Source organism: Dermochelys coriacea, chromosome 16 (genome assembly GCF_009764565.3).
Source record: "Dermochelys coriacea isolate rDerCor1 chromosome 16, rDerCor1.pri.v4, whole genome shotgun sequence".
NCBI lineage: Eukaryota > Metazoa > Chordata > Testudines > Dermochelyidae > Dermochelys > Dermochelys coriacea.
The window spans coordinates 5532009-5557771 of NC_050083.1; the positions used below are offsets into that span (position 1 = coordinate 5532009).

General features: G+C 54.6%; 2 protein-coding genes across 6 annotated transcripts in view; one reads left to right on the forward strand and one right to left on the reverse strand.

Moving 5' to 3' along the window:
* Nucleotides 1-4729: 4729 nt before the first annotated feature.
* CLIC3 (chloride intracellular channel 3) lies at nucleotides 4730-20969 on the forward strand. The gene is made up of 6 exons (XM_038375055.1): nucleotides 4730-4782; nucleotides 15342-15451; nucleotides 16210-16335; nucleotides 16727-16833; nucleotides 17601-17776; nucleotides 19730-20969. Exons 1-6 carry the CDS (start codon nucleotides 4747-4749, stop codon nucleotides 19889-19891), a joined length of 717 nt encoding a protein of 238 aa, XP_038230983.1. The 5' UTR covers nucleotides 4730-4746; the 3' UTR covers nucleotides 19892-20969.
* Nucleotides 20970-21256: 287 nt separating this feature from the next.
* Nucleotides 21257-25763, reverse strand: part of PAXX (PAXX non-homologous end joining factor) — a 28146-nt gene continuing 23639 nt past the window's right edge. For 2 of the 5 annotated variants that reach the window (XM_043498613.1, XM_043498614.1), the window contains exons 5-10: nucleotides 24544-24593; nucleotides 24252-24442; nucleotides 23235-23318; nucleotides 22418-22511; nucleotides 21962-22165; nucleotides 21257-21781 (exon numbers count right to left, since the gene is read on the reverse strand). In XM_043498613.1, coding sequence (XP_043354548.1) covers nucleotides 21742-21781; nucleotides 21962-22165; nucleotides 22418-22511; nucleotides 23235-23318; nucleotides 24252-24442; nucleotides 24544-24593 — 663 coding nt within the window. In that variant the 3' untranslated portion in view covers nucleotides 21257-21741. The remainder of the gene's footprint in view (nucleotides 21782-21961; nucleotides 22166-22417; nucleotides 22512-23234; nucleotides 23319-24251; nucleotides 24443-24543; nucleotides 24594-25763) is intronic. The other 3 variants (XM_043498616.1, XM_038375057.2, XM_038375056.2) reach the window with 3 other exon arrangements.

Below are 25763 nucleotides of genomic sequence, written 5' to 3' on the forward strand. Positions count from 1 at the left end.
GAGTAGCAGCCGTGTTAGTCTGTATTCGCAAAAAGAAAAGGAGTACTTGTGGCACCTTAGAGACTAACAAATTTATTAGAGCATAAGCTTTCGTGAGCTACAGCTCACTTCATTGGATGCATTTGGTGGAAAAAATGCATTTGGAAAAAATGGTGCATTTCCACCAAATGCATCCGATGAAGTGAGCTGTAGCTCACGAAAGCTTATGCTCTAATAAATTTGTTAGTCTCTAAGGTGCCACAAGTACTCCTTTTCTTTACACGAGCTAAGTTATCAGTTAACTGGCATCCCCAAGAGTTGGGATAAAGCTCATGCCTGAATAGGTGCCGACTTTTGCTGGCTTCAGTGGGTGCTCGACTCACCTGTGAACCCAGCCCCCTCCTGACTCCACCCCTGCCCTGCCCCCATTCCAACCACTTCCCCCAAAGTCCCTACCCCAACTCTGCCCTCTCCCTGCCCCTATTCCAACTCCTTCCCCAAATCCCTGACCCCACCTCTTCCCTGCCTCCTCCCCTGAGTGTGCCACGTTCCCGCTCCTCCTGCCTCCCTCCCAGAGCTTGTTATACCACGAAACAGCTGTTTTGTGGTGGCAAGCACTGGAAGGAGATGCAGGGATGCGATGCTCTCAGGGGACGGGGAGGAGGTGGAGGCAAGGGGGGGCGGGGGGGAGGGGAGCTTGGCTGCCGGTGGGTGCAGAGCACCCACCAATTTTTCCCCATCTTGCACCCACGGAATCAGCACCTATGAGTATTGGTATAGAGGGGCATAACTCAGTCGGGAAGGACAGGCAGAGGGGGAAATGGGAGAAGGCATTGCATGGTACACCCAGAAGGTAGGTTTGTTTTGAGAGAGGTGAGCGGCAGATCAGCTGAAAGTCTCGGGGGGGGGGGGAACTAGGGGTGATGTCATACTGGGGGCCTAGTACAGTCTCCCGGATCAGGAAGAGGCGGTGGCTGGGCCATTTCTAGAGCAAATAACAGAAATAGCCAAAAGACAAGCCCTGGTAGTCATGGGGGCCTGTGTGACGGAGGGGGGGAGTCCAATTCGTCTGAGTGGCGTTGCTATGTGGTGCAATACCCAGAGCAGGGCGCCTGGCCCAGCCCCACCATGTGACCTATGGGGCGCTGCGGGGTGTTATATTTATCCATCAGGGCAGTCTTCTTGACAGCTGGGTTCCCCTCTGTGCCCCAACAGAGGGGTGGTTAGACCCCTGAGAGCAAAGAGGCCTGAATCCCAAGAGATAGCTGGCCCTCCTCTAGGGTTACCAGCCTCCTGACTTGCTAGACTCTTCACTGCCCTAAGAAGGGAGAGACTGTTATTTTGGCTGGAATCACAGCAAGGAACCAGCAGATCTGGGACCAAACGGTGATTGGCTGAGCAAGGGGAAACTGAGACAGACTCGCCATCGCACCTGTTCAATTATGGGGGGGCATGAGAATCTGCAAGCAGCTCCAGGCAAGTCCCCTGTGGGACTGGTCACTGGGAGTTACAATCTGGCGTGAGGAAAAGCAGCAGCTGGAAGGGCAGTGCAGCAGAACTGCCCCAATCTGTCAGTGAGCCCCAGGCTGGGCACCCTGAGGCCACATCCAGCTTCTTCTTCCCTTCCTGTGGGGTGCTTCCTGGTGTCACGGATCCACAGGATCAGTTCTCCCATGCCAGCTTTGGAACAGGCTCTAGGAGGAACCCCATCACTGTGCCAGACTCCCCACAGGATCTCACTCGCCCTCCAACGAAGCCCACGTGGCCTCACCCCATCCTTAGGCCAAACGTCTGGGGCTCCAGCAGCCCTGCTTCAAACCAGGGGCTCTGTTCAGTGAATCCAGCTGAGACAGACCCTGGGCAGAGCCTTGAATGCCTGCCGGGATCAGCACACCTCCCCAGGCATTTGCAGTGATACCCAAACTGTTGTCAAAGCAGGCGGGTTTATAGTTAACTGAAACACAGCAGAGGAAGTCCTCAGGTGAGCATAGAGTGAGGAAGGTCAAAGCATCGCCCATCCTGGTGAGACCAGAGAGGCTGGAGTGAACCCAGTGTTCAAGCTCTGTCCGTGTCTGTCTGAGTTCCAACTCTTATCCCCCACCTCAAACCTCCCAGGCCTTGGTTCTCGAGCTGGGGGATTGTGCTCAACTTCCCTGCTGAGAGGTGGAGAAATCCGTCTCCCTCTGGGGCCTTGGTTGCTGGCGGGCAGTGTCCTGATGATTGGGTTTTCCAGTGTCGTGTCAGAGTCAACCTCCGCCAGGCCTTTTCAGTGACCCATCCTGGCTCACACAGCTGGGCACCATTAACACCTGTATCTTAGCCTGCCCCGAGAGCAAACAGTCCTTATTCACCCACTGGGGAACAATGTAGCATACAGGGGAAACTGAGGCACACATAGGCATCATAAAAATATTACAAATAAGTCCCACTTTTCAGAGTAGCAGCCACGTTAGTCTGTATTCGCAAAAAAGAAAAGGAGCATAATGCTCAAATAAATTTGTTAGTCTCTAAAGTCCCACTTTGTCACATGTTGCTTGTGATAACACAGGTGGTGTGTCTCCCAATGGAAGGAAGAACAAGGGCAGAGTTTCAGCGATTGCACAAGACCTTTATGTAATGAGCTACTCAGGACAAAGGGCTGGGAGCTCTGTTGTCATTCAGAGAGCTGCACAGAAGCTTAGTTTACGCCAACTAAGGATCTGGCCCTAAGTGTATAGCCGGGGCCTCAGAAACATGTAGCAAAGGGCTAGACTGAACACCAGCCCTGTTCCATTGGGCTTTGACATTGGAAAATGCATATAGATGAATTCCTAAATTATCTGTCCCAAAGGATTGACAAGATAATCATGCAATGGGAGGGGCCCCTGCCAGCACCCCCCAGTCTTGACCTGCAGCCACCTTTATCCCAGGCCTGGGATCCCTTCCTGTCCTGTCCATGACCTTCAGTCCTGACCCACAACCCTCTGTTGTCCCACCCTGTTCTGCCAATGACCCTCAATTTCAACTCTGCTATTCTAGCCCTGGGCTCCCTTCCCGCTCTTCTGAGGCCCCTCAGTTCTGACCCATAGCCCCTTGCTATCCCAGCCCTGAGTGTCACACGACCAGAGGAGCAAGCCCCATATGCTGTTAGAGTTACTCCAGGTGTGGGGGAATTTTCTGTACTCCCCATCCCAGCCACAGATACCCCCCCCCCCCGACTGCTGTAACCTGCTCAGACACTGCACCCAAGAGCTCATGATGGAGTATGTTACCAGGGTCCCAGCCCCTGCAGGGCAACCTGGGGAAGGAGGCTGCTTGTTAATTCCCATGAGATACAGCTGGGGCGCTCAGGGGGGATGGGAACATGGCACACTACACGGGTACAAAGGAGAGTGAGCAGCACTGCATGCCTGTCCCCCAGCCAGCCTCCCTGCTGTGACCCCCAATTTAGCCAGCATCACGGACCTGTGAATGTTCCTCTCCTAGCCCTGTCGCTCAGCACCTGCTTAGCTGTCTGCAGGGGCACAGTGCCACTCGCAGGAGTGCCCCAGGTGCCAGGGTTGGCAGGACCAGGGCCACGATTAGCTGGGTAGGGCAGATGTGAAGCACAGGGGTCCATGCCCCCACCCAATCCCCTGGCCACACGCTGCCTCATTCCATCTCCACTGCCACCCTCAGCCCCATCAGCCTCCGCTTGCCCTGCTCCAGGCCCCCTCATGTCTCAGCTCCCCGACTCCAGCTGCTACAGGACACTGCCCCTCAGCTTAGCTCCCAGCATCGCCCGCCCCCACCATCCTCCAGCTAACCCACCACCCAGCCTCCATCATGTCAGCTCCACACTGCCCTGTTGCTGCAGCCAGTCCCCCAGATCTGCCCTGTCTCTACCCTGCCCTGCTCCTGCCCCTCTGCCCAGTCTCACTGATAAAGGGACATGGGGCAACATGAGCTGTAGTCACTGAGCCAGGAAAAAGAGCTGACAACAGGTCCAGACCCTGAGTGCCCACTCAGTCAGCAGAGGAAACCCACAATGGCCCCGATCCTGCAAGCTGCTCTCTTCCTGCAACCGCTGAGCCTAACCAGAGTCCCACTAACTCCTGGGGTCTCACGTGGCCATGAGGATCCACCCACAGAGCAGTAATACACATCACAAATCGGGAAAATGGCAATGCCTGTTCTTGAAGAAAGGCCATTTCTTGCCCTCATGGCTGCAGAGAGAAGCTCATACACACCCAGCGCCGATTCTTTTCTAAAATCTCGTGATTTTTTAAAGTCAAACTCATGATTTCGGGAGGTCTGATGTGTGCTATTAGAACACTCCGCTCTGTCCAAACAGTTCCCTTCTCCCATACCAGGCCTCTTCGGTCCCCTCCCTATTGTGTGCCCTCCGTGGCTGGGAAGCACTTGGGGTTGGAGGGTCTATGAAATACACAACCCACGGTCGGTTGCACAAGTTGGTAGTGAATACGGCAGCTGCGTTGTCTGACAGCTGCCCCGTGATGCGGGCATGGTGTTGCCTTGTGGCCATCGGACACTCTGAAGAGGGTCCCAGGAATTCTCTCCATTGATCTCTCTGGAAATAGCTACCAGGTGCGGTGGGTTAGTTTCTGTGCACCAGAACGGGGAGGAAAACAACCCCCTGCCCAGGGTGCTGCACTCACCCCAGAGAGGAATGCACTTGGAGGAGCTCAGGAAAAGGCGGGGCAGTGACTGACGGGGCTGTATAAAGACGGCCTGCCTGAGCGCGTGTACTCAGAGCAACTCCTGCCAGTCCAGAATAGCCGGCAAAGGATGGCCGAGAGCTCCAAACTCCAGCTCTTCGTCAAGGTGAGAGGTGCAGCTGGCCGGCTCCCATTGGAACTAGGAGCGGGGGCTGGCGAGGGGGATGCTGTAGTAAATGCTGGTTGGATTTGGGCACAGCACATCACTGAACCGAGAGAGAGTCACTTGTTACTATCGATTCATACCCATGGCATGCAATGAAGGGGGGTTGGGAATGATCTTGGAGCCGAAACCCAGTATGGGAAAGGTGCAGGCTGGCAGGACAGTCCAGCTGTAACAGCAGGAAAATCACCCTCGGGCTCTGTGCCGTAGCATAGGCCTTCTCCTTCCAGAGGGCACAACACCCGCCAGAGAGCAGCATGTCTAGAAAGACTCTGGGGAATATTTTCAGACAGGACTTGGTCACGTGGAAGCTGAAATCCCTGGACCTTGGGCACGTACAGGCATTCTGAAAGTGGATCAGAGATGCTTTTGAACAGGTCCCCATCTTGCTGTCCAGAGCCGGGGTCAGAATCCCCACCGGGCAGTTGGCAATATAAAGAAAAAGTTAACTTGGGGCTAAAATGAAAACTAAAGTTTTGGCGAATCAAAAAAAAAAAAGTGTGTGTGTGTGTGGTGGGGGGGGTTTCAGGTCAGACCCAAGTGGTTGGTTTCAATTTTGAGCATTTTAATGGTTTTAAATTTTTCGAAAACAAAATTACAGAACATTTCAAAATAAAGTTATTTTGAATCAAAAAATTGAAACATTTTGATATTTTGGGGTGGATTTTTTGTGGGTTTGGAGTTTGTTTTTAAACAAAACAATTTGATGGAATTGACATGAAATATTGTGGTGTCCCCAAATCTAAATTTGTTGCTTAAAAAAAGTTTTGATTGAAAAATTTTGCCCACCTCTAGCAATGGGGGTGGGATTGGGGGGGTGCATCGTGGCTGTTCATATGCCCCAGTGCAGTGGGGGTGCGGGTGGATATGAGCAGTCCGGGAGGGCATTGGAAGTTAATGGGAATGAGGCTCCACTCAGCTGATGATACCCCTGGTTTCTTGTGTCGGCGGGATTGCAGGGCTGCATTCTTGAATTTAGCAAGGTTGGCAGCTAGTTCCAGGGGTCACGCTCAGTGTCATGTACTCTCAGCACAACACAGAGCCACAATGTGCCTCGCCTCCCCCAGATCCTGCATCTCTCCCACCCATGGTACCCCATATACAGCCTGCAAGGTACCACTGCTCCCCCATTCCTCTGCATGTCCCCCCCACCATGCCCCAGGAGCACATTCAGCTTGCAGCCATTGCTGGGGATCATTTTGACTGGGGGCAGGTCTGTGCGGGAGCCTGGGGGAGCAGGGGTTGGGGTGTGGGGCAGGGCTGTGTAGAGGGGCACCAGGCCAAGCCTGGCATGGGGGAGGGAGAAGTGCCAGTGAGCGAAGGGGGCCGAGGGGGCGGGAAGGGAGACACACTCAGACAAACTCATCGGCCAGTTGCTTCTGTGCAGCCTCAGAGCACCGAACCCGTCTGCTCTGCTTCTCCCCCCAGCCCCCGCCTTCCCACATGCTGCCCCCCTACCGAGCTCTGCTCCCCCTGCCTAGGCCGGTCGCCACTGGGTGTCTCCACATCTGAGGTTCCATCCGCCCAGCCCAGCCACTCGCTCCCTGGCCCATTGCACCCAATTACCGCAGCTGCCTGCCTTGTGCGCTAGCATTTTCGCAGCACATTGCGGGGAGGAGGCGTTCAGCTGCCCAGGGGCTGTTGGTGCCTGTGTGGATCACACACGCCTGGGACACTGGCTGCTCCTCAGAGCCAGCAAAACATCCTCCTTTGCGGCGGAGGGAACTCGAGCTGAGATTTCCCCTGGGGGATGATCCCACCCAGCCCCGTCATGTGCAAAGAAGCCAGCTGACTTTATACACCCCCTTGGCTCAAGATAGCCAGGCTGTAGCAGCAGACTTCAGGCTCCTGTCCCGGGATACCAGCCTGGCACCCCCTGGTTACTCATGGCTCCCCGGCCATCCCCCCAGCCCCTGCACCATCCCCAAGCCCCTCTATCCGGTAGTGCCAAGAGAGCTGCTTTGGTGGCCCCATGGCACACAGAGGGCATGGGCTCCCCTTGCTTGACCTCTCTGAGACCGGGCCCCTCCTGTATCAGCTCAGCAGGGTTCCACTGAAGCCTCCTGTGGGCTATTGCAGGGGCATGTTCACCATGGGGAGCACTTTTCTGTGCCAGGCCCTTCAGCCCCATACCTGGCATACAGGTCAGGGTGCAGAGATGCTTGTGCCCACGTGCTCCTGGCACAGCCACTGCTCCCATCTGACCCTGCGGGGACTGGAGAGTGCAGAGCTCCTGGCACCCCCCAGCTACAAGGCCGTAAGTGAAGGACTCCATGTTGCGCCAGTCTGGGAAGGAGCTGGAGCCCTGTTCAGACACTGATCCCTGCAGCGATGGAGCAGTACAGAGCCCTGACCCAGGCTGGCTCAGGGCTCCCTGCCCTGGAACTGCTGCTGGCTGTCCATGGGTCAGGTTGATGGCCCTAGTCACCATGGGCAGTGGGAGTTCTAGTGATCAGCTTCATTGCCTCTGCCCTACTGCCAGCTGATGGGAAGGGGCTGATGAAAGGCTGATGAGCAGATCACTGGCCCCTTGCTGGGCCTCAGTCAATGACAGCCACGGATCATCCTGCCAGGAGCCCAGCCCCAGTCTCTGGAGCGGCTGTGTGCTCGTTGCTGTGGACTGCCTGGGGTAGAATGCCCTGCATCACTGCCCAAGCCTCAGGGGCTTTGCATGAGCAAAGCAACCTACTGATTTCCTGCTGCCAAGCTGGCTGCAGCAAAAGACAAACCCCTGGTTTCTGGCTGACATCCTGCCAAGATATTGAGCACAACATCCCCAACCGGTTACCCGTACGGGCGTGGATAACAGAGTACACCCTGCCCAACCCCTTACCTCTGGCAAACCCCCAAGCAAGCAGATGTCCTCTACAGTGCCTTTCATTCAGGAGGCTCCCAACGTGTTTCACAGACTTCATCTATGAAGCCACTTCTGGGGTGGAACAGTTTGTGGCAATGCTGTGCCACAGTTTAGGGCAGGACGTGAAGAAGAATTCGGCACCCAATGGTAACTGCAGTGGGGATTTGTGGCTGGCAGACTCCACTTAGCTCTGCTGGAATTTGGGCATCACCCTATCCATGTTTGTTTGTCAGTATTTGTGTCTTTAAGAGTGAAGAGCTGCTGTGTGCCTATGTGGATTGCAGTGGAGAGGGGTTGGTGTTTGGATGGGGCAGTAGAATCATCCAGTGATCCTCAAACAAGACTAGAAGTCAGGATCTGGGTCTACTGGTTTTGCTACTGAGTGCTGTGTCACCTTGGGCAAGTCACAGCAGCTGTGTGCCTCAGTTTCCCCATCCTTAAAATAGGGACTAGTAATAAACACCTACCTCCCACAGGGTAGTCATGAGTTTTGCTTTAGTAAGGAGCTCTCCATAAATTAGGTAACATTTTTTTGGTGATTTTTCAAGACCCACCCACTCCTGGTAACATTTTGTAACAAATGCGCCCACCCCTTAATGTATTATGTGGTTTGTGGCCAGCCCCACAGATGGGTAAAGCACTTTGAGAGCCTCCCATGGCAGGTGCTCTAGATGGGTGAGATAGGACATGAATGTGCGTCTTTATGTCCATTATGTAGAGCTAGAATTTGGGCACTCTTGACTGATGTTTGCACTTGGACTCCTCCTAGACTGGTAGGAGTTGACATCTGGGCCATGTGCCATTCTTAGGTTGGCAATTAGGTTTCAGATTTGACTTGAGGTATTAATACTCTCCAGACAAATGTTTGATTGATTTGCAGACTTGCTAGAGAGGTATCAATATAAAAGGATAAAATCAATGTACAGAATTCATTCATTTCTACGTTTTATCCTCACACAGGCCTCCTCCGCTAGGCCCTTGCTCATGCGGATATTTCTACTTTCCACTTACAGACATGTACAGTATTAATGCCTCATACGGGCCATAACTCACCGGCAACTCACCAGCTCATGCAGCATAGACCATGAGCATGGATCACATGCAAGTGCAAACATCTCGTGTAATGTTCCATGAAATATGTTATGGGATCCTTTGGCTAAGCTCAGTGGTGTCTCTCAAAAAGATGCATAAAGAGGTGAATCTCGAGCAGGAGTAGAGAGGTTATTTTACCTCTGCTCAGCGCTGGTGCGACCACTGCTGGAATCCTGTGTCCAGCTCTGGTGTCCACAATTCAAGAAGGATCTTGATGAATTGAAGAGGGGTCAGAGAAGAGCCACAACAATAATTAAAGGATCAGAAAACCTGCCTTATAGTGAAAGATAGAAGGAGCTCAATCTATTTAGCTAACAAAAGAGAAGGTGAAGGAGTGACTTGATCACAGTCTATAAGTACCGACACAGGGAACAAATATTTAATACTGGGCTTGTCAATCTAACAGAGAAAGGTCTAACCCAAGACAATGGCTAGACATTGAAGCCAGCAAGATTTGGACTAGAAATAAGGCATAAAATTTTAATAGTGAGAGTAATTAACCGTTGGGACAATTTCCCAAGAGTCATGGTGAATTCTCCATCACTGGCAATTTTAAAATCAAGACTGGGTGTTTTTCTAAAAGATTTGCTCCAAGACTTATTTTGGGGCAGGTCTCTGGCCTGTCAGAGACAGGCCTGTCATACCTGGGAGGTCAGACTAAACAATCCCAATGATCCCTTCTGGCCTTGGAATCTATGACCCTCAATTCAAGAGCTGACGCATTCTCGAGTAGATCACGGCCTGATTTCAACCCCATTCAACACAGTGGAAACTGCTGGCTCTACCAGCCACTGGATCATATAGCTGTGTCTAGCCTTTGTACTCAGAGACCCAATCAGTTTTGCCCTCTCTAGAGTCTGTGTCTGTAAGAACATATATTCTGTGCAATGGAGCTTGTTTTTCACTGCTGCTAACTTGGATGTAACTATATAGGCCAGTGTCCGACTCACCAGATGGACCAGACCAGATGTAACCAGCCCACAGCATCCACCCTGTAACTAGAGAGAAGAGCATGTCCACTTAGAATAAACTTTGTCATGAAACTGCCTGCACCTTGAGGATTATTGACCTGCCTGCATCATCCGCAGCTGTGCCAGGAAATGCCGGCATCTGCTGGCCTGGGGCCTTTCCCGGCTGTGGCAGCTGGCTTGTCTTGATGGCTGGGAGGATCCACAGGGTCTCTGCTCCAGAGAAGGGTTATTGGAAGCTCCAGTGCACCAGACTGGGATGTTAGGGGCTCAGCCTCTGCCAACTCTGCAAGCCACTTGTGGGGGGGAGCAGGCTGGAGTCACTGCAGAACCTTTCCCCAAGATCCTGCACCGCACACTAGGAGAACCAGCCCCGCATTCCCAGGCAAGGACAGAGCACGAGGCCCTTGGTCACCAGAGCATGGCCCTGGGACCGGGAGATGGACCAGGCTGGCAGAGGCTAGGCTCTTATTCGCAGTGCTCTGTGGAAACGCGTGCCCGACTTCCGAGTCCCTAGACCTCACCTGCTCTGCCATGGGAGCAGCAGGCCGCCTGCTTTCACTGCTGCTTCTGTAAGTGGCTGACAGGGAAAGGCCAAGCTGCCCCAAGGAACAGCACTGCGCAGTCGTGGGGCCGGCAGCTTAGAGCCGTGCTCCTCCATGAGCCAGCACAGGTCTCCTGGGAGCGCGGCTGCAGGCTCAGGGGCAGCTCTGCCCTGCTCGGGGAGAGGAGACAATTCAACCAGGGTCTGATTCATTCCCCTTTGGCCCAATTCTGTGCACCGCCACAGCTGGGAATTGAACAGAGGTGGGGAAGGATCCAGGCAGGGCCAAGAGTCCCAGGCCCCGGCCTGCAGAGGGCACCCGGGCACAGTTCTGTGCCCCAGAGTGAAGCGACCACTTGGGCCTCCCACAGAACAGGACTTTGCCACTAGTCTGACAGCCCCCGGCTGGGCGAATGTGGGCAGCGGTCACAAGGGGGCTCTCAGGAAAGGCTGACATGGCCGGGGCGGCGAGGGGGCCAGAGAAACAGCAGTGTCACAGAGCTGGGCCTGAGCCAAACCCTGGCCCTCTCTGCACGGCTCTACGCCATGTGAAGGGGTGGTGGGAGGGGACAGACAAGTGAGAACAGGCAGGGCCATGGGGGTGGGCATAAGATGAGGCTTGTAGTCAGGGCCCTTGGCTGCAAAGACCCTCATTCCACCAGTCTTTCTTCTTGTGTCTGACCTTAGCAAAGACACACAAGGCTGGATTCCACTGGTGCAAGGCTCAGCTCAGCCCGTTGTTGAGGGGACAGTGCATGGGAAGTAGCTTCTAAGGAATCCGCTTCGCTGCAACCAGCTGTGCCCTTCATTCTGGTGACCCTCAGTGCCCTGCCCACCCCTAGCAATAGAAGAGGGCAAGGAGCCTGGGTGTATGACACAGGGAGCTGGGCCTTGTGCTTTACGGCAAGGGAACAGGTTCTGATCTGCTACACCAAGGTACGTCCCCTGGGCCCCATTCCCCACCTGTTGTCACTTACACTAGTGCAGAAGGGTATAACACATCCACAGTGGGAGCATTTCACACACCCCAGGCACCCCTGTAAACGGCACAAGGCGACAAAGATTTGCGTGGTGCTGCGTGGGGACAGGGTTTGTCATTTCACAGGACAATTCGGGATTTCAGCTTTTTTTGTCCCCATCGGAAATGGAACGAAGCCAAGTCGTTTCACTGTGTCGTGCAATTACCCCCAATGTTTATTCTGGGGTCCATTGAAAAGTTTCATTTTGCTAAAATCAAAATGTTTCCTTCCGATTTTGACTTGGCGTTTCTGTTTTGAAGTGGCTTTGCATGGCCATTTCTGAAACGCTGAAAATGATACAAATGGTTCCATTCCAAAAAGGGGCAAAGGGCTTTTTAAAAGCCTCTTCTTGCTAAACAAACCTTGCTTCGAAATGGGCCGGTCGCCACGAAACGTTTTGCTTGCAATAATTAGGTATTTTCCAATGGAAAAACATCTTGTTGGAGTGGCTGTAAGAGCTACTCTAGATTTACTGTAACTGAGGTCAAAGTCTAGCCCAGATCCTTAGTAATCCAGCAGCCCCACCCAGCGTGTGATTTCAGTGCTATAAATCAGAGGCTGCATACCAACGCCCACAATTCAGGTAAAAATCGGGTCCGGCCCTCCCAACTGAAAGGGGAGCTGTGCCAAGACCCTGAGGGGAGCCCAGAGCGCTGTGAAGTGATATTCATCAGGATTGTTCAGGCCTTTCCTTTGATAAGTCACTGGGGGCAGACACACTTTGCCACCGGTACCTCACTTTCCTTTCTCTGCCCCACGAGCCAAGATGGAGCAGTTGCCTGTGGTCTGTCCTTTTGAGAGCCATGGGATTGTATGGAGGGGTATTAGCCTTGCTGCTGCCAGTTCGAGTCCAGTTCCAGCTGGTACAACTGGCCCCTCAAGGTCAGGGGCACAAAACCCACCCACAAATCTAAAGGCAAAGCCTCTCTTGTCCCCTGGGGGATTAACAATACACCTGGTCATCTTCTTCCTATGGCTGATGAGAACAACAACCACATTTGGAGAGTTAAACCAGATAATTGTGTCATGAGTAGCAGAGTGTATTACCCTGTATTGCCTCCTTCATTTCCGTGAATCGGGCACTGAGTCATTATATGTTCCAGGGTCTCTTCTGGATGACCACAGTCGCACGCTGGAGAGTTTTGAATTTTCCCTTTGTGCTGCAAGTAGCCACATTTGCCATGGTTTGTGCAGATGTGGTTCAGGGTTGCTTGTAACCTTCGTGGAAGATCAAAGCCAGGGATCTTCAGTGTCAGGTCTTTCACAGGTTGTTTGTTTGTGATGTCATGTGAAATTCATTTGGCTTTCCAAGCTTCATCGGGCTGAAATCACATTGTCTAAGATTAAGCACGTGAGTCCAGAAGGGCCTGCATGACTTCAAGAGGTGCAGAGGGAGATCGCTGAGGTCCTGGTGGATGGGGAGACGTTTGTTTTTCTTGATTTGCTGGACTTCCCAGAGGGTTGCAGCATCATGGCAAATGGGTGGGGGAACAACATGTGCAGCACGGGCAGCCAAGGTGCTGGGATCGACTTGAGGGTTCCAGAGGTGCACCGCATTGCTGTGGTCAGTTGGACATCAACAAGTCGAGTGTGGCTACTTCTGGTGCAAAGTATTCGGCTTTGGAGTACACAAGAGCCAACACTGTGGTCCATAGCACTGATGCTGATGCTCCCCAGCTTGTGCCTGCCAGTTTCTGGACCAGGTTGACCTTTGTCTTCATCTTAGCAGCTGCCTTCTCCAAGTGGTCCTGGAAGGTTAGTGTGCAATCCAGCTTCACTCCAAGACAAGTCGGAGTGGGGTCATGTGGCCATTGTTGCTGCAGAAGATCACTTTCAGGGTGCACTTAGCATTCCTGTTATCAAGATGGGATGCAGTGACTGCTGGTCTGTGGGGGGTTGCTTGAGCCTCCATTTCCGGAGATATTCCTTCCTGGTTTTTAGGTCCCCATTCAATGACCTTCGATGACTTGAAGGTGGCTGCTTGTGTTGCCACGGCAAGGTCAACCGTAGACATTGGAAGGCATTTGCGCAAGTACTGAGCCTTGTGGCAGCCCACTGTTGAGGAGCCAGGGCAAGCTGACTTTGTCGCCCAAATGGATACTTAGCCGCCTACCGCTCAGCATCGTCCATAGCAGGCACAGTGTTTTGAGACAAGGGAATCTGGCCTTGATGTGTGTTACAAGGGCCAAAACTTGGGCGCAGCAACTGCGTTTAGCCCCAATCCCTCTTATTCTTCGGGGATCACTGACTCAACGCGAGGACTGATTCTCCAGGGGATGATACGTTCCGGGAGTTTGTAGGTCATGCACAGGAGTGATATTGGCCTATAGCTTCCCGGCTCATCGGTTGGCTTGCCTGGTTTGAGTATGGCAATTACTATCCCCTCCAGACTGGCTTTTGGGATTCATCCGGATTCCAAGGTTTTGGTATCATTTCGCCAGCCAATGGAGTCCCTTGGGGCCTAGTTGATGAAGAAATTCGCGTGAGATACCATCTCCACTGGCCTCCTTCCCTTGCTGGATTGCAGCTAAACTCTCCTTTATTTTTTGTCTGTGCTGCTGGCGGTGGGGTCTCGTGGAGGGATCGAGGTCATTGCTCGGTGTAGCTAATGATGGATCTCTCCCTTGGTGTTTTTGTGAAGCAGTCCTTTTGTGCTCTCTGCTGGTTTGGAGGCTGTGGAGTCGGGAAGTATTTTGATCTTTGGGCATGATGGTTGTAGTCACATTGCCAGTGAGCGGAGTAGAAAGTTGCTCGTGGTTTGGGGTCGTCATTAGAACAACAGATTTCAAGAATCAAGGGCCAGATCCTTCCTTGGTACAAATGGGCAGATGTAAATGACTTGAATGGAGCGATGGTGATTTACACCAGCTTCCTGCAACCTCACCATGTTACAACAGCCGAAGATCTGGGCCCAAAAGTATTTTCAAGCCTTCCTGCTGTGTGTTCCTGTCTCCAATTTCCCTCCGCTCAGCCGGTGCTGGGAGACAGTCGCCTTCCCCCTCGCTGCCTGCCTGTGGCCTTGCTGGCTCTCCTGCATAATAGAGAGCAGTTTGTTGGGCCTGAGGCATGCCTGCTCTATCCCTTGTCTACTCACTTGTGTCATATGCTAGTGGTTCACACTCCCCCACAGGTGTGAATCAAGGCACAGGGTGCAAAGCCAAACAACTGAACCCAGTGGCATTTGGCCTTCCCAGCTGCAAAGGATCAGTTCAGTGCCAGAAATTGCCCCTTATCATTGATATTTTAAAATATGGGCCATGAAGACATGGCCGCTCCTAGTAAAATCCCATGTTTAATACACAAATGTAACCAACTGTTGGGTCTAAAAGTACCGGAAGGGACCCTTCATAGCCAAGCCCAGCTTGCCTCCCTCCAGAGCATGGGGAAGTTATTTTAGAAATAGGAGACTTTCTACCTATTGGGAAAAGGATGAAAATTGGTAGTCAACTATTTTTGCTTTGGGGAGGGAGGATACCTGGAGGGTTCTATTATAGGACTGGCCACTGAGTCATTGTCTCTTCTAGACGGAGTCACTGCTGCATTGTGACTCATTTTCCCCATCTGTATAATGGGGGGGCTGATACCAGCCCAATGGCCACTCCAGAGGAATAGACATTTACATCCCCCAGCACTTTACAAGCTGTGACTGGTTGATGCACATCTCGGTTCTCCCCAAACCCCCACCCTCTGGATCTGGATCAAGGAGTGTCACAAAGAGATGGATCCAAAGAAAAAATCCCAGATCCAGACAGCCTGGTTTTGGGGCACAGGCCCATCTCTGATCATAACCCCCATTATACAAATGGGAGAAACTAGGGCACAGAGAAGCTCAACATGAAATCCAACTTGTGCAGTACTGTACCATCAGGGAAAATCCTTCCTGACCCCAGCCAGCCATGGGGGTTGGCCCTGAAGCATTAGCATGGCGCCTCCTGGTGAGCGATGTCAATGCTGTTCAGGGACACTGGAATGGCAGCGCTTCCTGGTTTTCAGCTCACTAAGCGTCGTTCTTGTCTCCCCAGGCGAGCGATGATGGGGAGAGCATCGGGCACTGCCCCTTCTGCCAGCGCCTCTTCATGATTCTGCTGCTCAAGGGGATCCCCTTTACTCTGACCACAGTGGATATGAAGAGGTGAGGACACAAAGGGAACTATGGAATATGGTCAGCATGGCTCCAGGACGTTACCCCACCCACCTGCATGGTTTTACCATCGAGCGCCCTGCCAGTCCCCCAGCTCCCCCTTTCCTCTGGCAATGTGTCTGCCTGGCTGACTCACACCCAGTGCTATGGCTGCCAGCTTCCTGACTGTGCCAAACAGCCCTGGGATCTGGGTGGAGGCGCCGCACAGACCACAAGACTGGAGAGCACAAAGAATTGCCGGGGGTGAGAGAGGGTACAGCTGGGGCGGGGGGCAGGAGGGTTGGAGGCTCCTGCTGCAATCATCCCCAGCGCGCTCACGGAGCAAAGCCTGGTGGCAGCACTGAGGGGCTGGGAAGGTGGCCCTGGCTGCTGTCTGGTGGGACAATGCTGCAATCCTGCCTGCTACCTGTGCCGAGAGGAGGGGGGGCATCCGTCTGTCAGAGCCCTGAGGGCAACCCCTTCCCACGGCCAGGGCTCTTCCTAGGCAGCCCCTTCCCACGGCAGAGCCCCGCGCAGTCGGCCGGTTGGAGGGCAATCACCATGCAGGGTGCAGCAGTCGCGGGCGCTCAGCCCTTAAGAGGCCGGGACAGGCAGCGAGGGCCAATAGCCGGCATCGGGGCAGCCTGAAGCCATTGTATCACTGCCCTCTGCAGCCAGGAGAAGGGTGACCAGCACCTGCTGCCCTCTGCCCGCGCCAGCCCTGTGGCAATGCCCTGGGGTCACCGAGAGCCTCTGCCCTCTCCCTGCAGGGCCCCGGATGTGCTGAAGGATTTTGCCCCGGGAGCCCAGCTGCCCATGCTGCTGTATAACGGGGAGCCCAAAACCGACACCAACAAGATCGAGGAGTTCCTGGAGGAGACCCTGGGCCCCCCAAAGTAAGTGGGGCCAGCCCCTCCCCTGAGAGCTGGGTGTCCCATGTAGGCACAGCAAGAGATTGGCCCCCATGGGGGAGGGGCCTGGGGCATCAATCCAGAGTGGGGAGAGGAGTCCCTGCAGTGATGGGAGACAAGGGGGGCTGGGGACTCGGGGCCAAGCAGGCTCTGAGGGTCAAAGGGGCACAGGTGGGACCAGTGGGGGAGAATGAGGGGAAACCATGAATGGGGGAGGGGAATGGAGCAAGAGAGGAGATGGAGCAGGACGGAGAGGAGGGGAGGAGGGTCGGTTCTCAGGCATTGCAGTGAGCTCTGGTGCCCATTGCAGAGGGGCACGGGTTGAGCCCCCAGCCCCCCACAGCCCCCTCTCACTCACTCCCTTTGCCTCCTGCAGCTTTCCCAGTCTGGTTCCCCAGTACAAGGAGTCCAGCACGGCCGGGAACGACATCTTCCACAAGTTCTCCGTGTTCATCAAGAACTCGCTGCCAGCCCAGGACGAGGGTGAGGGACTTGGCTCACCGAGGGATGGGCGGGGTGTGTGTGTGTGTGTCCACATGCAGCCACATGGGGGTAACACAGCTGCCACCACCAAAGCCCTTGGCCTGCTCGCCCCCCTCCCAGTGCTCCCCCACAGCACTGCATGTACTCGCTGCTGCACCCCTTGATGTGATCCTGGAATCCAATGGGATCCTGTGAGCACATGGGACAGGATGGGGCGTGGGGCCACATTCACCCAGCAGCCTCCCCTGACCCCCTTGCAGCTGAGCAAGGCCACGGCTTGGCTCTCCAGTCCAGCCCCTCCTCTGCTGCTGGCCCTTGTCATGGCACAGACTGGGGGGGGTGAAGGGCTGGCTCCGGAGGGGCTCTCCATTCCCCCACCAACACCGGTCGATTCTGCCCTGGAGGGGCTCCCCCAAGAGGCCGGAGGGGGTTCACGCCCTGGCGCATCCAATCATCTACTGCTCTGCCCAGCCCCTGATAGAAACCTAGGGGTGGGAATAGCCGGGGGCCTCACTGCCCTGGTGTGTGTGTGTGGGGGGGGGTTACTCCGGTGCTGCCCCATTCTGGGGGCGACTAGGGAGGCTGGCAGGTTGGCTCCACCCTGCAGGAAATGCCACCTCCCCCAGCGTGCAAATGCCCCGGGAGCCCCCAGGTTCCTCTCTGCACAGGGGTAAGAGGTGCCAGAAGTGCCACGTCACTTGAGGACCCCAGCGCCAGCCCCAGGGCAGGTGCCAGCTCTGCAGTGACTCTCTGCCCTCCACCTGCAGTGCTACAGAAGAACCTGCTGAAGGCCCTCCTGAAGCTGGACAGGTACCTGAGCACCCCCTTGGAGTATGAGCTCGTCCGGGACCCCAGCCTCACCGTCTCCCACAGGAGGTTCCTGGACGGTGACAAGCTGACACTGGCAGACTGCAGCCTGCTGCCCAAACTGAACATTGTCCATGTGAGTATGGGTGCCCCGGGTGGGACCCCCACAGCCACCGCCAGCTCCCCCACCATCTCCAATCCATACGACCCCCTGTTAACCGGGGTTCTTTCAACCCAAAGCTCTTGGTAACTTTTACTCTGTGCGAGGTGATGTCAGGAAATAAATCAGGGGAGACACGGCTGTCCGACCGATAGATGACTGGCACAAACGGGACAACACAAGAGTGCTTTCACTTAAAGCCAAACTTTACTTAGTCTCAAGCACCTATACACACGTCCGCAACAGGTTAGTAAAAACACCCCCAACCCTTGATAATTACCAAAGCTGAGTGTGGCTCTCGAGTGGCACAACGCAGCAGATGCCCGCTAGGAAACACAAGATGCATCTAGAGAGAGAGCGTCCAGTCCTGAAGAGTCTCCCGTCTCAAACTTTTCCCCCTTATTTATACCTTAGTAATAGAATGACGTGTCCCTTAAAGCAAACTTGTCAAGTAAGCAGTTTCAATGGTCAAGTGAGAGGTTCCTTCTGATTATCAATTAACCAGGGGTGGGTTTTTCCAGTTTGCAGTCTTGAGGCCCCAATAGACAGTCCTGGGGCACGTCCTGCTCTTCTAAGATGCATGTATCAGCAACTTCAACACAATTCTTATCAGGAAGGATGCAGGGTCAAGCTGCCCTCTCTGTGGCACCCAAAAACCCCCTTCCCCTCCTGCCTTGGTCAAACTAAGCCTGCTGACTTGGCTAATTTACAGCCCGCTGACTTGGTTGCTTTTAGCAATAAGCCATAGTGGTTTCAGGCACTTTACTGGTTTGCCAAAGTCTCCCCGTACACCCCCTCCCAGCTACTATCCCCTACCCATGTGGGCCCCCTGCAGGCACTGCTAGCTGTACAGACTCTGCCAGCCCCCTCCACCCCACCCCACCCCACCCCCTACCCCTGTGGGCACCCCACAGCCACCACCAGCTGTACAGCCACCGCCAGCCTACCCACCAGCCCCCACCCATATGGGACCCCAGCCACCCTACCATCTCCCTCCCATATGGCCCCCCAGCCACTGACAGCCCCCCCCACCTTCTACCAGCTCCCCCCCCATCATCCTCCACCTGTACGGCCTCCCCAGTCACCGCCTACCCACACTCCCACACTCCATCTAGAACATCCCCTTCACCCCCCCCATCTGTGATGGCCCACCACCCTCCATTCTGCCCCCTGCCCTGCGCACCAGGCCCCACCTTGCCTGAATGAGTTTCTCTGACATGGGAGCGGATCGCAGACCAGAGCCCAGGAGCCAGGCAGCTCTGTCCTCTGGCACAGCGTGTGTTATTCAAGCCTGCGAGGAGTTGCTATGGGGAGGGTGGGTTAGCTGTGGGGCCATGGGGGCTTCCCAGGGCCAGGTAGGTTGGGTGAGGGGTAGTTCTGGGCTGAGCTGGTTAGCTGTTGGGGCAGGCAAGGTGGGTTAGCTATAGGGCCAGCCCAGAGCTGGGCAGGTTAGCTGTGGGGGCAGGCAGGGTAGGTTTGCCAAGGGGGCATGGGGCCAGAGCAGAGCTGGGTGGATTAGCCATGGGGGTAGGGTGGATTAGCCGAGGGGCGCGGGGGTCTGTCCCAAGCCAGGAAGGTTAGCAATGGGGGAAGGCAGGGGGGTTAGCCAAGGGAGCATTGGGCCGGCCCAGCTTTGAGTGGGTTAGCAGTAGGGCCAGGCAGGGTGGGTTACCTGAGGGGGCACAGGACTAACCTGGAGCTGGGCAGGTTAGTCAAGGGAGGGGGGCAGCCCAGAGCTGGGCAGATTAACCGTGGGGGCAGGCAAGGTGGGTTAGCCGAGGGGGGCACAGAGCCAGTCCAGAGCTGGGCAGGTTAGCCGAGGGGGGGGGGGGCTTGTGGGGCAGGTGAGGGGGTGCGGGGCCAGCCTGAGACCGGAGGAGGATTTGTCCATTGGGACACTCTCTCCATTCACCCCACCTCTGTCCCCAGATCGTGTGCAAACACTACCGGCAGCTGGGGATCCCCCAGGAGCTGCGCGGGGTCTGGCGCTACCTGGACAGTGCCGGGGAGGCTAAGGAGTTCAAATACAGCTGCCCCAAAAGCAAGGAGATCGTGCAGGCCTATCGCACCGTGGTGAGGCCGCTCAAGTAGGCAGAGCCCGACACTGCCTCTACTCAGCCTGGCGCTGCCCTTCGCCCGCTGCCAGTGCTGGAGAGGGGCCTGGGGCTGCCCTGCCTGGCCTGGTCCTCCTCCATCTCTCTGCTTTGCTTCCCGTGAACATCGGACAAGGGTTGAGGGAACTGGAGCCACTACCCTTCTCACCCCCCCTGGGCTCAGCAGCCTGGGGGCTAGGCCAGCCTGGACTTCTGTGGGGCAGAGATACCCCCTTCGCCAGTCAGGACTCTGCAGAACACAGGACAGGATAGGGCCTCCTGGCTCCTCAAACCCAGTCCCCATCCCCTTCCTGTGCTTATTGGGGGCACCTCTTCCTCCCCTCCCCCCACATAACCCTCACTGCCAGAGCCTTCTCTTGGCAACTCAGCTAACACTCCCCTTTCAGCTCCTGCTCCACCGGCTGCAGAGAGGGCAGCCTTGGTCTCTGGTCCCAGCCTGTGGAGAGGGCCACCCAGGGCAGGGCAGATGAGCCCGGGAGAGGTGAGGGGCAGAGAAGAGCAGTGGGGACTGAGAAAGTTGCATGATCCTCCCCTGCCAGGGGGTGCAGCCACCCCTGGGCTCAGCCACGCTCTCGTCACTGGTGCGGCTGGAGGGGCCGTGGGGGCACCACCAGTTAGTGTCGCGCGCTGGCTTGGGTCTGCCCAGCTTAGAAACAGGCCAGGCTGAGGCAGCTCCCCAAAAGCCCTCGGGGAAGCGGGGGCCGGAGCACCCACAGCAACAAAGGCAGCCGACGCCCGCCCCAGGAGACGATGGCGTGGGGCTGGACTGGTGCAGACACTGCGGGGAGCCCATGTGGCATCACCCAGCCTTTGAAGATCAGCCCAGGGCCCAGGATTGCTGTGCAGTGCCCAGGAAGCCCTGCATGGCTCAGTAGGGCTGCCAGTGCTGGACTACGGGCTGGCGACTCCTGGCTACCAGAAAGCGATCGCCTTTGGCAGTTGCTCAGCCCAGTAGCTGGATCCTCCTTCCCAACCGAGAATGAGTTTGTCTCCCCCACCTGCTAGGAGGGAGGGGGGGTTACCGGTATTATGTCAGAGCATTTAAAATCAATAAATAGGAAAGCAAGCAGGTGGTGATGTCATGAATGAACAGCCTGCTACAGAGAGGGGGCAAGGCCTGAGGGCAGATTCTCACCCCTGTTCACCCCAGCTCCACTCTGCCACAGGGGGACGGGATACCCGCAAGGCGCTAGATACATCTCCTGCCTCCACAACAGCCCTGCGGAGAGTCTTCAGACCCCGATCCTTGACAGCGCCTCCCTATAGCCCAGCCCGTCACTGGATGACAAACGCCCTCTGCGTGCAGAATGGGATCTTTGCAGGAGAGACAATCAAAGCAGGCTGGAGTCATGGGTTTATTTAGAATAAATTACCGACACACGGCGTGGAGTTAAAACATTGGTGGAAAAGTCATTAAAACCATAATTCATGCCAAGCCCATTGCGCGGAGCGAGGGAGACGGCCTGCCAGCAGCGGGGGACTGAAGAGAGCAGCTGGGTGGCATGGGCTCGACCCCCTGGGTTGCATTTTGAGAAGGGTAGCCACTCTGCCCAGAGCTCAGGCCATGGCCTCCGTTGGAGGTTCTGCTCCCCGCCCTGGCTGCATGGCTCATGGTTGTAGTGGAGGGTTCCTGGCCCTCAGATTGCAAGTGCCACGTCCACTCCCCACGATGTGGTTGAGCACAGGGCCGGGCAAGGCTCTCAGCATTCACACATGGTGCGTGGCAGGAGGCTGGAAGTTCCTAGGTAGGGCGCTAAATCACCACAGTTTGCACAGGTCATTAAAAAGCTTCATTAAGGAGATGCACATCAGAGGGTCCAGGCTGGGTCAGGAGTCTTCAAAATCCACCCCGGTCGGTGCCTTCTTACTGGAAGAGAACTAGGGTTGCTAACTTTCTAATTTCTGAAAACCAGACCCTCCACCCCCCAATCCTGTCTCTTCCCCGAGGCCCCACCCCTTGCCCAGCCTCTTCCTCTGAAATCCCACCTCTTTCCCCAAGACCCTGCCCCCTCTCTCCCCCCACCCCTTTTAGCTCAATCTTCTCCACCTTCCTCCTCCACCAGCTGGGCTCCCTCTGCTCTGGGGCAGGGACGGGAGCTGCAGCCTGCGGTCTGCCTGCCCATGATGCAGGTAGGAAGGAGGTGGCCACAGCCGAGAAGGAGCTGGTTCAGGTTGATGACCCAGCACCTCCTGCCATGGTAACCGGACTTTGGGTGTCCAGTCAATACATCTGACCGGACACCTGGCCACACTAAAGAGAACAGAGGAAGGGGTTGAGTCGCTGGCTGTGGCACTTGGACAAGCAAACTCAGAGGGCCACATTGGCAGCTCTGTAGCTGCCAGCCACCGTACAAACCCTTCCTGGTCGAGTCTGCCAGGCAATGGCACAGCACGTGTCTGCCCAGGCTGGCTCCAGGTGGCCATCACAGGTCACTGGGCTGCAGGCAGTGACCCGGGGCTGTGGCTCAAAGGCTGGGAGAGGAGCAGATGCTGGAGGAATTACCTTTTGAATCCCGGGTTAATGAGAGACTCTCCTGGGACTCGTCTCTTGGCTGTCATGGCTGAGCCACCTCCCCTGTTCTTCCTGGGACTCAGGTCTGCTCAGAAAGGATGAGAGCCTCTGGTCAAAGTGCAGCTGAGGCCAGGCCAGGGTGAAACCTTGTGTGGTGACATTAGGCTGTGTCTACTCAGCCTGGGAGCCAAAGAGAACCACGGGGTCTGTCTGTGGCTAGTAGCCTCTATAAAGCCATTACTGGCAAGCCACCAGGGACATGCCAAGTGGGTGCTTTTGGGCAGAAGGGTCCCAGTTCCATCCTTGCTGCTGTTGCCACGTGCCAGGTTGCCCCACTGAGCGGCAGAGGTGCTCCTGGTTGTCACCAGGTTTATGGTGGTGTTTAGAGAGGGACCTGCTCCTAGGGAGCTTTGCTGGAGTGACACTGGCTTAAGAGCAAAGTCCAACAAAAGGGCAGGATGTTTCATGGCCTGGCAACGTTTCCACTGTGAATCCAGTTGGAGGGGCGCTAGAGCAACGCTGGCCAACATGTGGTATTGGTGGTGGATCTCAGACACACCACATGCCCCATGGCTGAGTTATTGTCACCATCGGAAGCACACTTCTCGATTCCCTGACTTTCAGTGACTATCCATGAACCCCAACGTTGCATTAACATGGGGGGGGGTGCATTTAATGGGGAGTGGTGGTGTCAAATTCATGGTGCACAGGGGAGTTCTGGAGAGTGAACGGATCCAGCAACAAGAAACCTTATGTGGAACAAACTGCAAGCAAGGCAGCAAAATCCTGGCAACCATCCCGTCCCTACCTGGGATCAACAGCCTTTGGCTCTGGAGCAGGTTCTTCTCTGGACTGCATGAAGCAGCAGCAACAGTGGTAGCATCCTCTGCAGCTAAGAGGAGACAGAAGACGCCTGGTCAAGGTTTGCCCCCGGTGCAGCATACACAGTCCTGTGCTCCCAGATCAGCTGCTGCATGCAGCGGTCAGCACCACCCGGGGGGAAAGGAGCAAGTGGAAGAAGAGCCAAGTGCATGTGGGCTTAGAGTGATGCTTGCACAGCTGGACTTGAAAATACCATGCTCCCCCTGAGCAGCGTTCTCCTCCTCGTGCCTCCCCCATAACCCTGCCCTGCACCCCGCAATGGGTCACCATCAAACTCCCAGGGCAGAGACCACCGTGCCAAAAAGGTCCATTTGTACTCTGTCATCTCCAGCTGGGTTGTTACATTCACACTCGGCCACCACCGGGTTTTCTAGGCTGTCTCCTCACATCCACCTGCCCCAACAGCCCACAAACAGCCACAGGCCTTTACTCTTCTGTAGCCAGTGGAGGTCCTGGCAGGCTCTGGCTAGAAACCAGCCCAGCTATGGCTTCTCACCAGCCCTTCACACTCCCAATCGCTGCACCCCCGCAGAGCAACAGCCCTGAGGGCTGGGCCCCCTTCCATGACTGTATGTGGGAGAGGCATGGGGAGATGCAAGTTACCCCAGAGTCAAAGGAGGGCAGCACAACCCCATCAGCATCCCCCCCCCCAAAGTTGGCCTGTACCCCAGTGTGCTCGCCACACACAGGCTGGCCCAGTCGCAGCTTGGTTTTCCAAGTGTAGATAAAACATTTTCCTCCGTTGTAGGTGGCCAAGGTGCAGCCACCTCCAAGCACCAGCTTCCCACACGCCCTGAGGGCCATAATGAGGAATCTGCCCTTGCCCAGCCAGGAGGGGCTGCCCTGAATTAAAGCAGTGGGCAGCAAATGGCAAGATAATGGCAGCTGAAATCAATGTTCCCCTCCCCTGACTCCAAAAAATGTACACACATGCACACGGTACCTTCAAGACGTTTCTCCAGGCTGCTGACATGCCCCACTAAGCCAAACATCAGTGCCTGCAACTGTTTCCTAGCTTCAGAGCAGGGTAGCTTGAATAGATCAAAAGTCAAGCTCCAGGTACCTTCCTTCAGCTGCAGGGTGGCTTTGCTGTCATGTACTGTCAAGGCAGCAGCTCTGTGCTCAAAGGCTTCTCTGTGCAAGGAAGAGATTGGAGTGAGACAAGGGTTTCCAGACCCACCAAAACAAGCCCCGATTATTCGTTCCCAGGCGGAAGATCTCACCTTAGAGCTCACCTGAACTTTGTGCTGTAATCTTCAGAAGGACACATCCCACTCTGGGCCTTCTGAAAGAGAGAGACCCCCAGAGGAAGGCTTAGCCACCAGTAACAGATGCAAGGGGCCTGATCCCGCTCCGCTGTGTGCAGCCCCTTACACCAGCGAGCACGGGTGCAAAGCACATTCTGATTTTACAACCACTCTCTACTGGTGGAAGCAGCCATATAAGGTGCAAGCCAAAGGCAAATCAGGCCCTAGAGTTATGGACTGGCATTGAGCTATTTCACAGCGACTCCATCACATCCGCCTCTTCATCGCAGAGAGGAGGACTCCTTCCTCCCACCGAAAGAGATCATTAGTGACCAAATGACTGCTGGATGACCTCGCAGAGAGCAAGCACCCCTCTGGGGTACATGGAGCACGTAGTTACAGCTACCCACATTGCTACAAATGAGGGCCTTGTTTCTAAGTTGAATTTGTCTGGTTTTAATTTCCAGCCACTGGTTCTTGTAGTGCCTTCTCCACTACACTGAAGAGCACTTCAGTACCTGTTTTTTTCTCCCGTTAAGGTACTTATACATAGGTTTGGAAAGAGTTAATGTTTATGGATATCAGTAAACACTGATTTCTGCACATACACACAAACAGATGAAAAATTTCCACTTATAATAATCAAAATTTAGAGATAGGCAAAGTAAGAAAAATGCCACCTGAGAACTTATTAGAGGTTGATTGAAGGACATTTACTTTCTACATTTTGACATGTGATGCTGACAGTGTGTTTTAATTGTTATAACTTTTTAAATCTCAACATCAATTGTCATTTAATTATTGTCTGACCCGCACTAATTTCCCACAACTGTGAAAATTTAAATACATGAAAATATTAATTTTTTTTAAAAAAAAGTTAACATTGATATTACCCATCAAAATTATAAAAAATAAAAATGGAATTCTGCCAAGCGTACTTTTACAGCCACAATAAATATCAATTATTGTTCCCAACAGTTTGGATAATAACCTTTGAAAGTTATAATTAGAGACATTGGTTCTCTTACGATTATTTTTTCCTGATTTTCTCTGCTTATTTTCAGGCCAATTGTGATGTTTTTAAAGGAGCCAAACTGTTGCTTTTTAATCCATGTTTTTAAAACATTCCTCTCCTTAAATGTATATATAAAGTTTAACATCCCCCTGGGCCACCCCACATTTGCAGGTCCCCTTTAAGTTGACTTGAT

Excerpts from the sequence above, each read along its gene's own strand:
- CLIC3 (XM_038375055.1), top strand. The coding sequence starts at position 4,747 with ATGGCCGAGAGCTCCAAACTCCAGCTCTTCGTCAAG. Across the intron at positions 4,783-15,341 it reads AACTCCAGCTCTTCGTCAAG|GCGAGCGATGATGGGGAGAG; the intron begins GTGAGAGGTGCA and ends TTGTCTCCCCAG. Across the intron at positions 16,834-17,600 it reads GCTGCCAGCCCAGGACGAGG|TGCTACAGAAGAACCTGCTG; the intron begins GTGAGGGACTTG and ends CTCCACCTGCAG.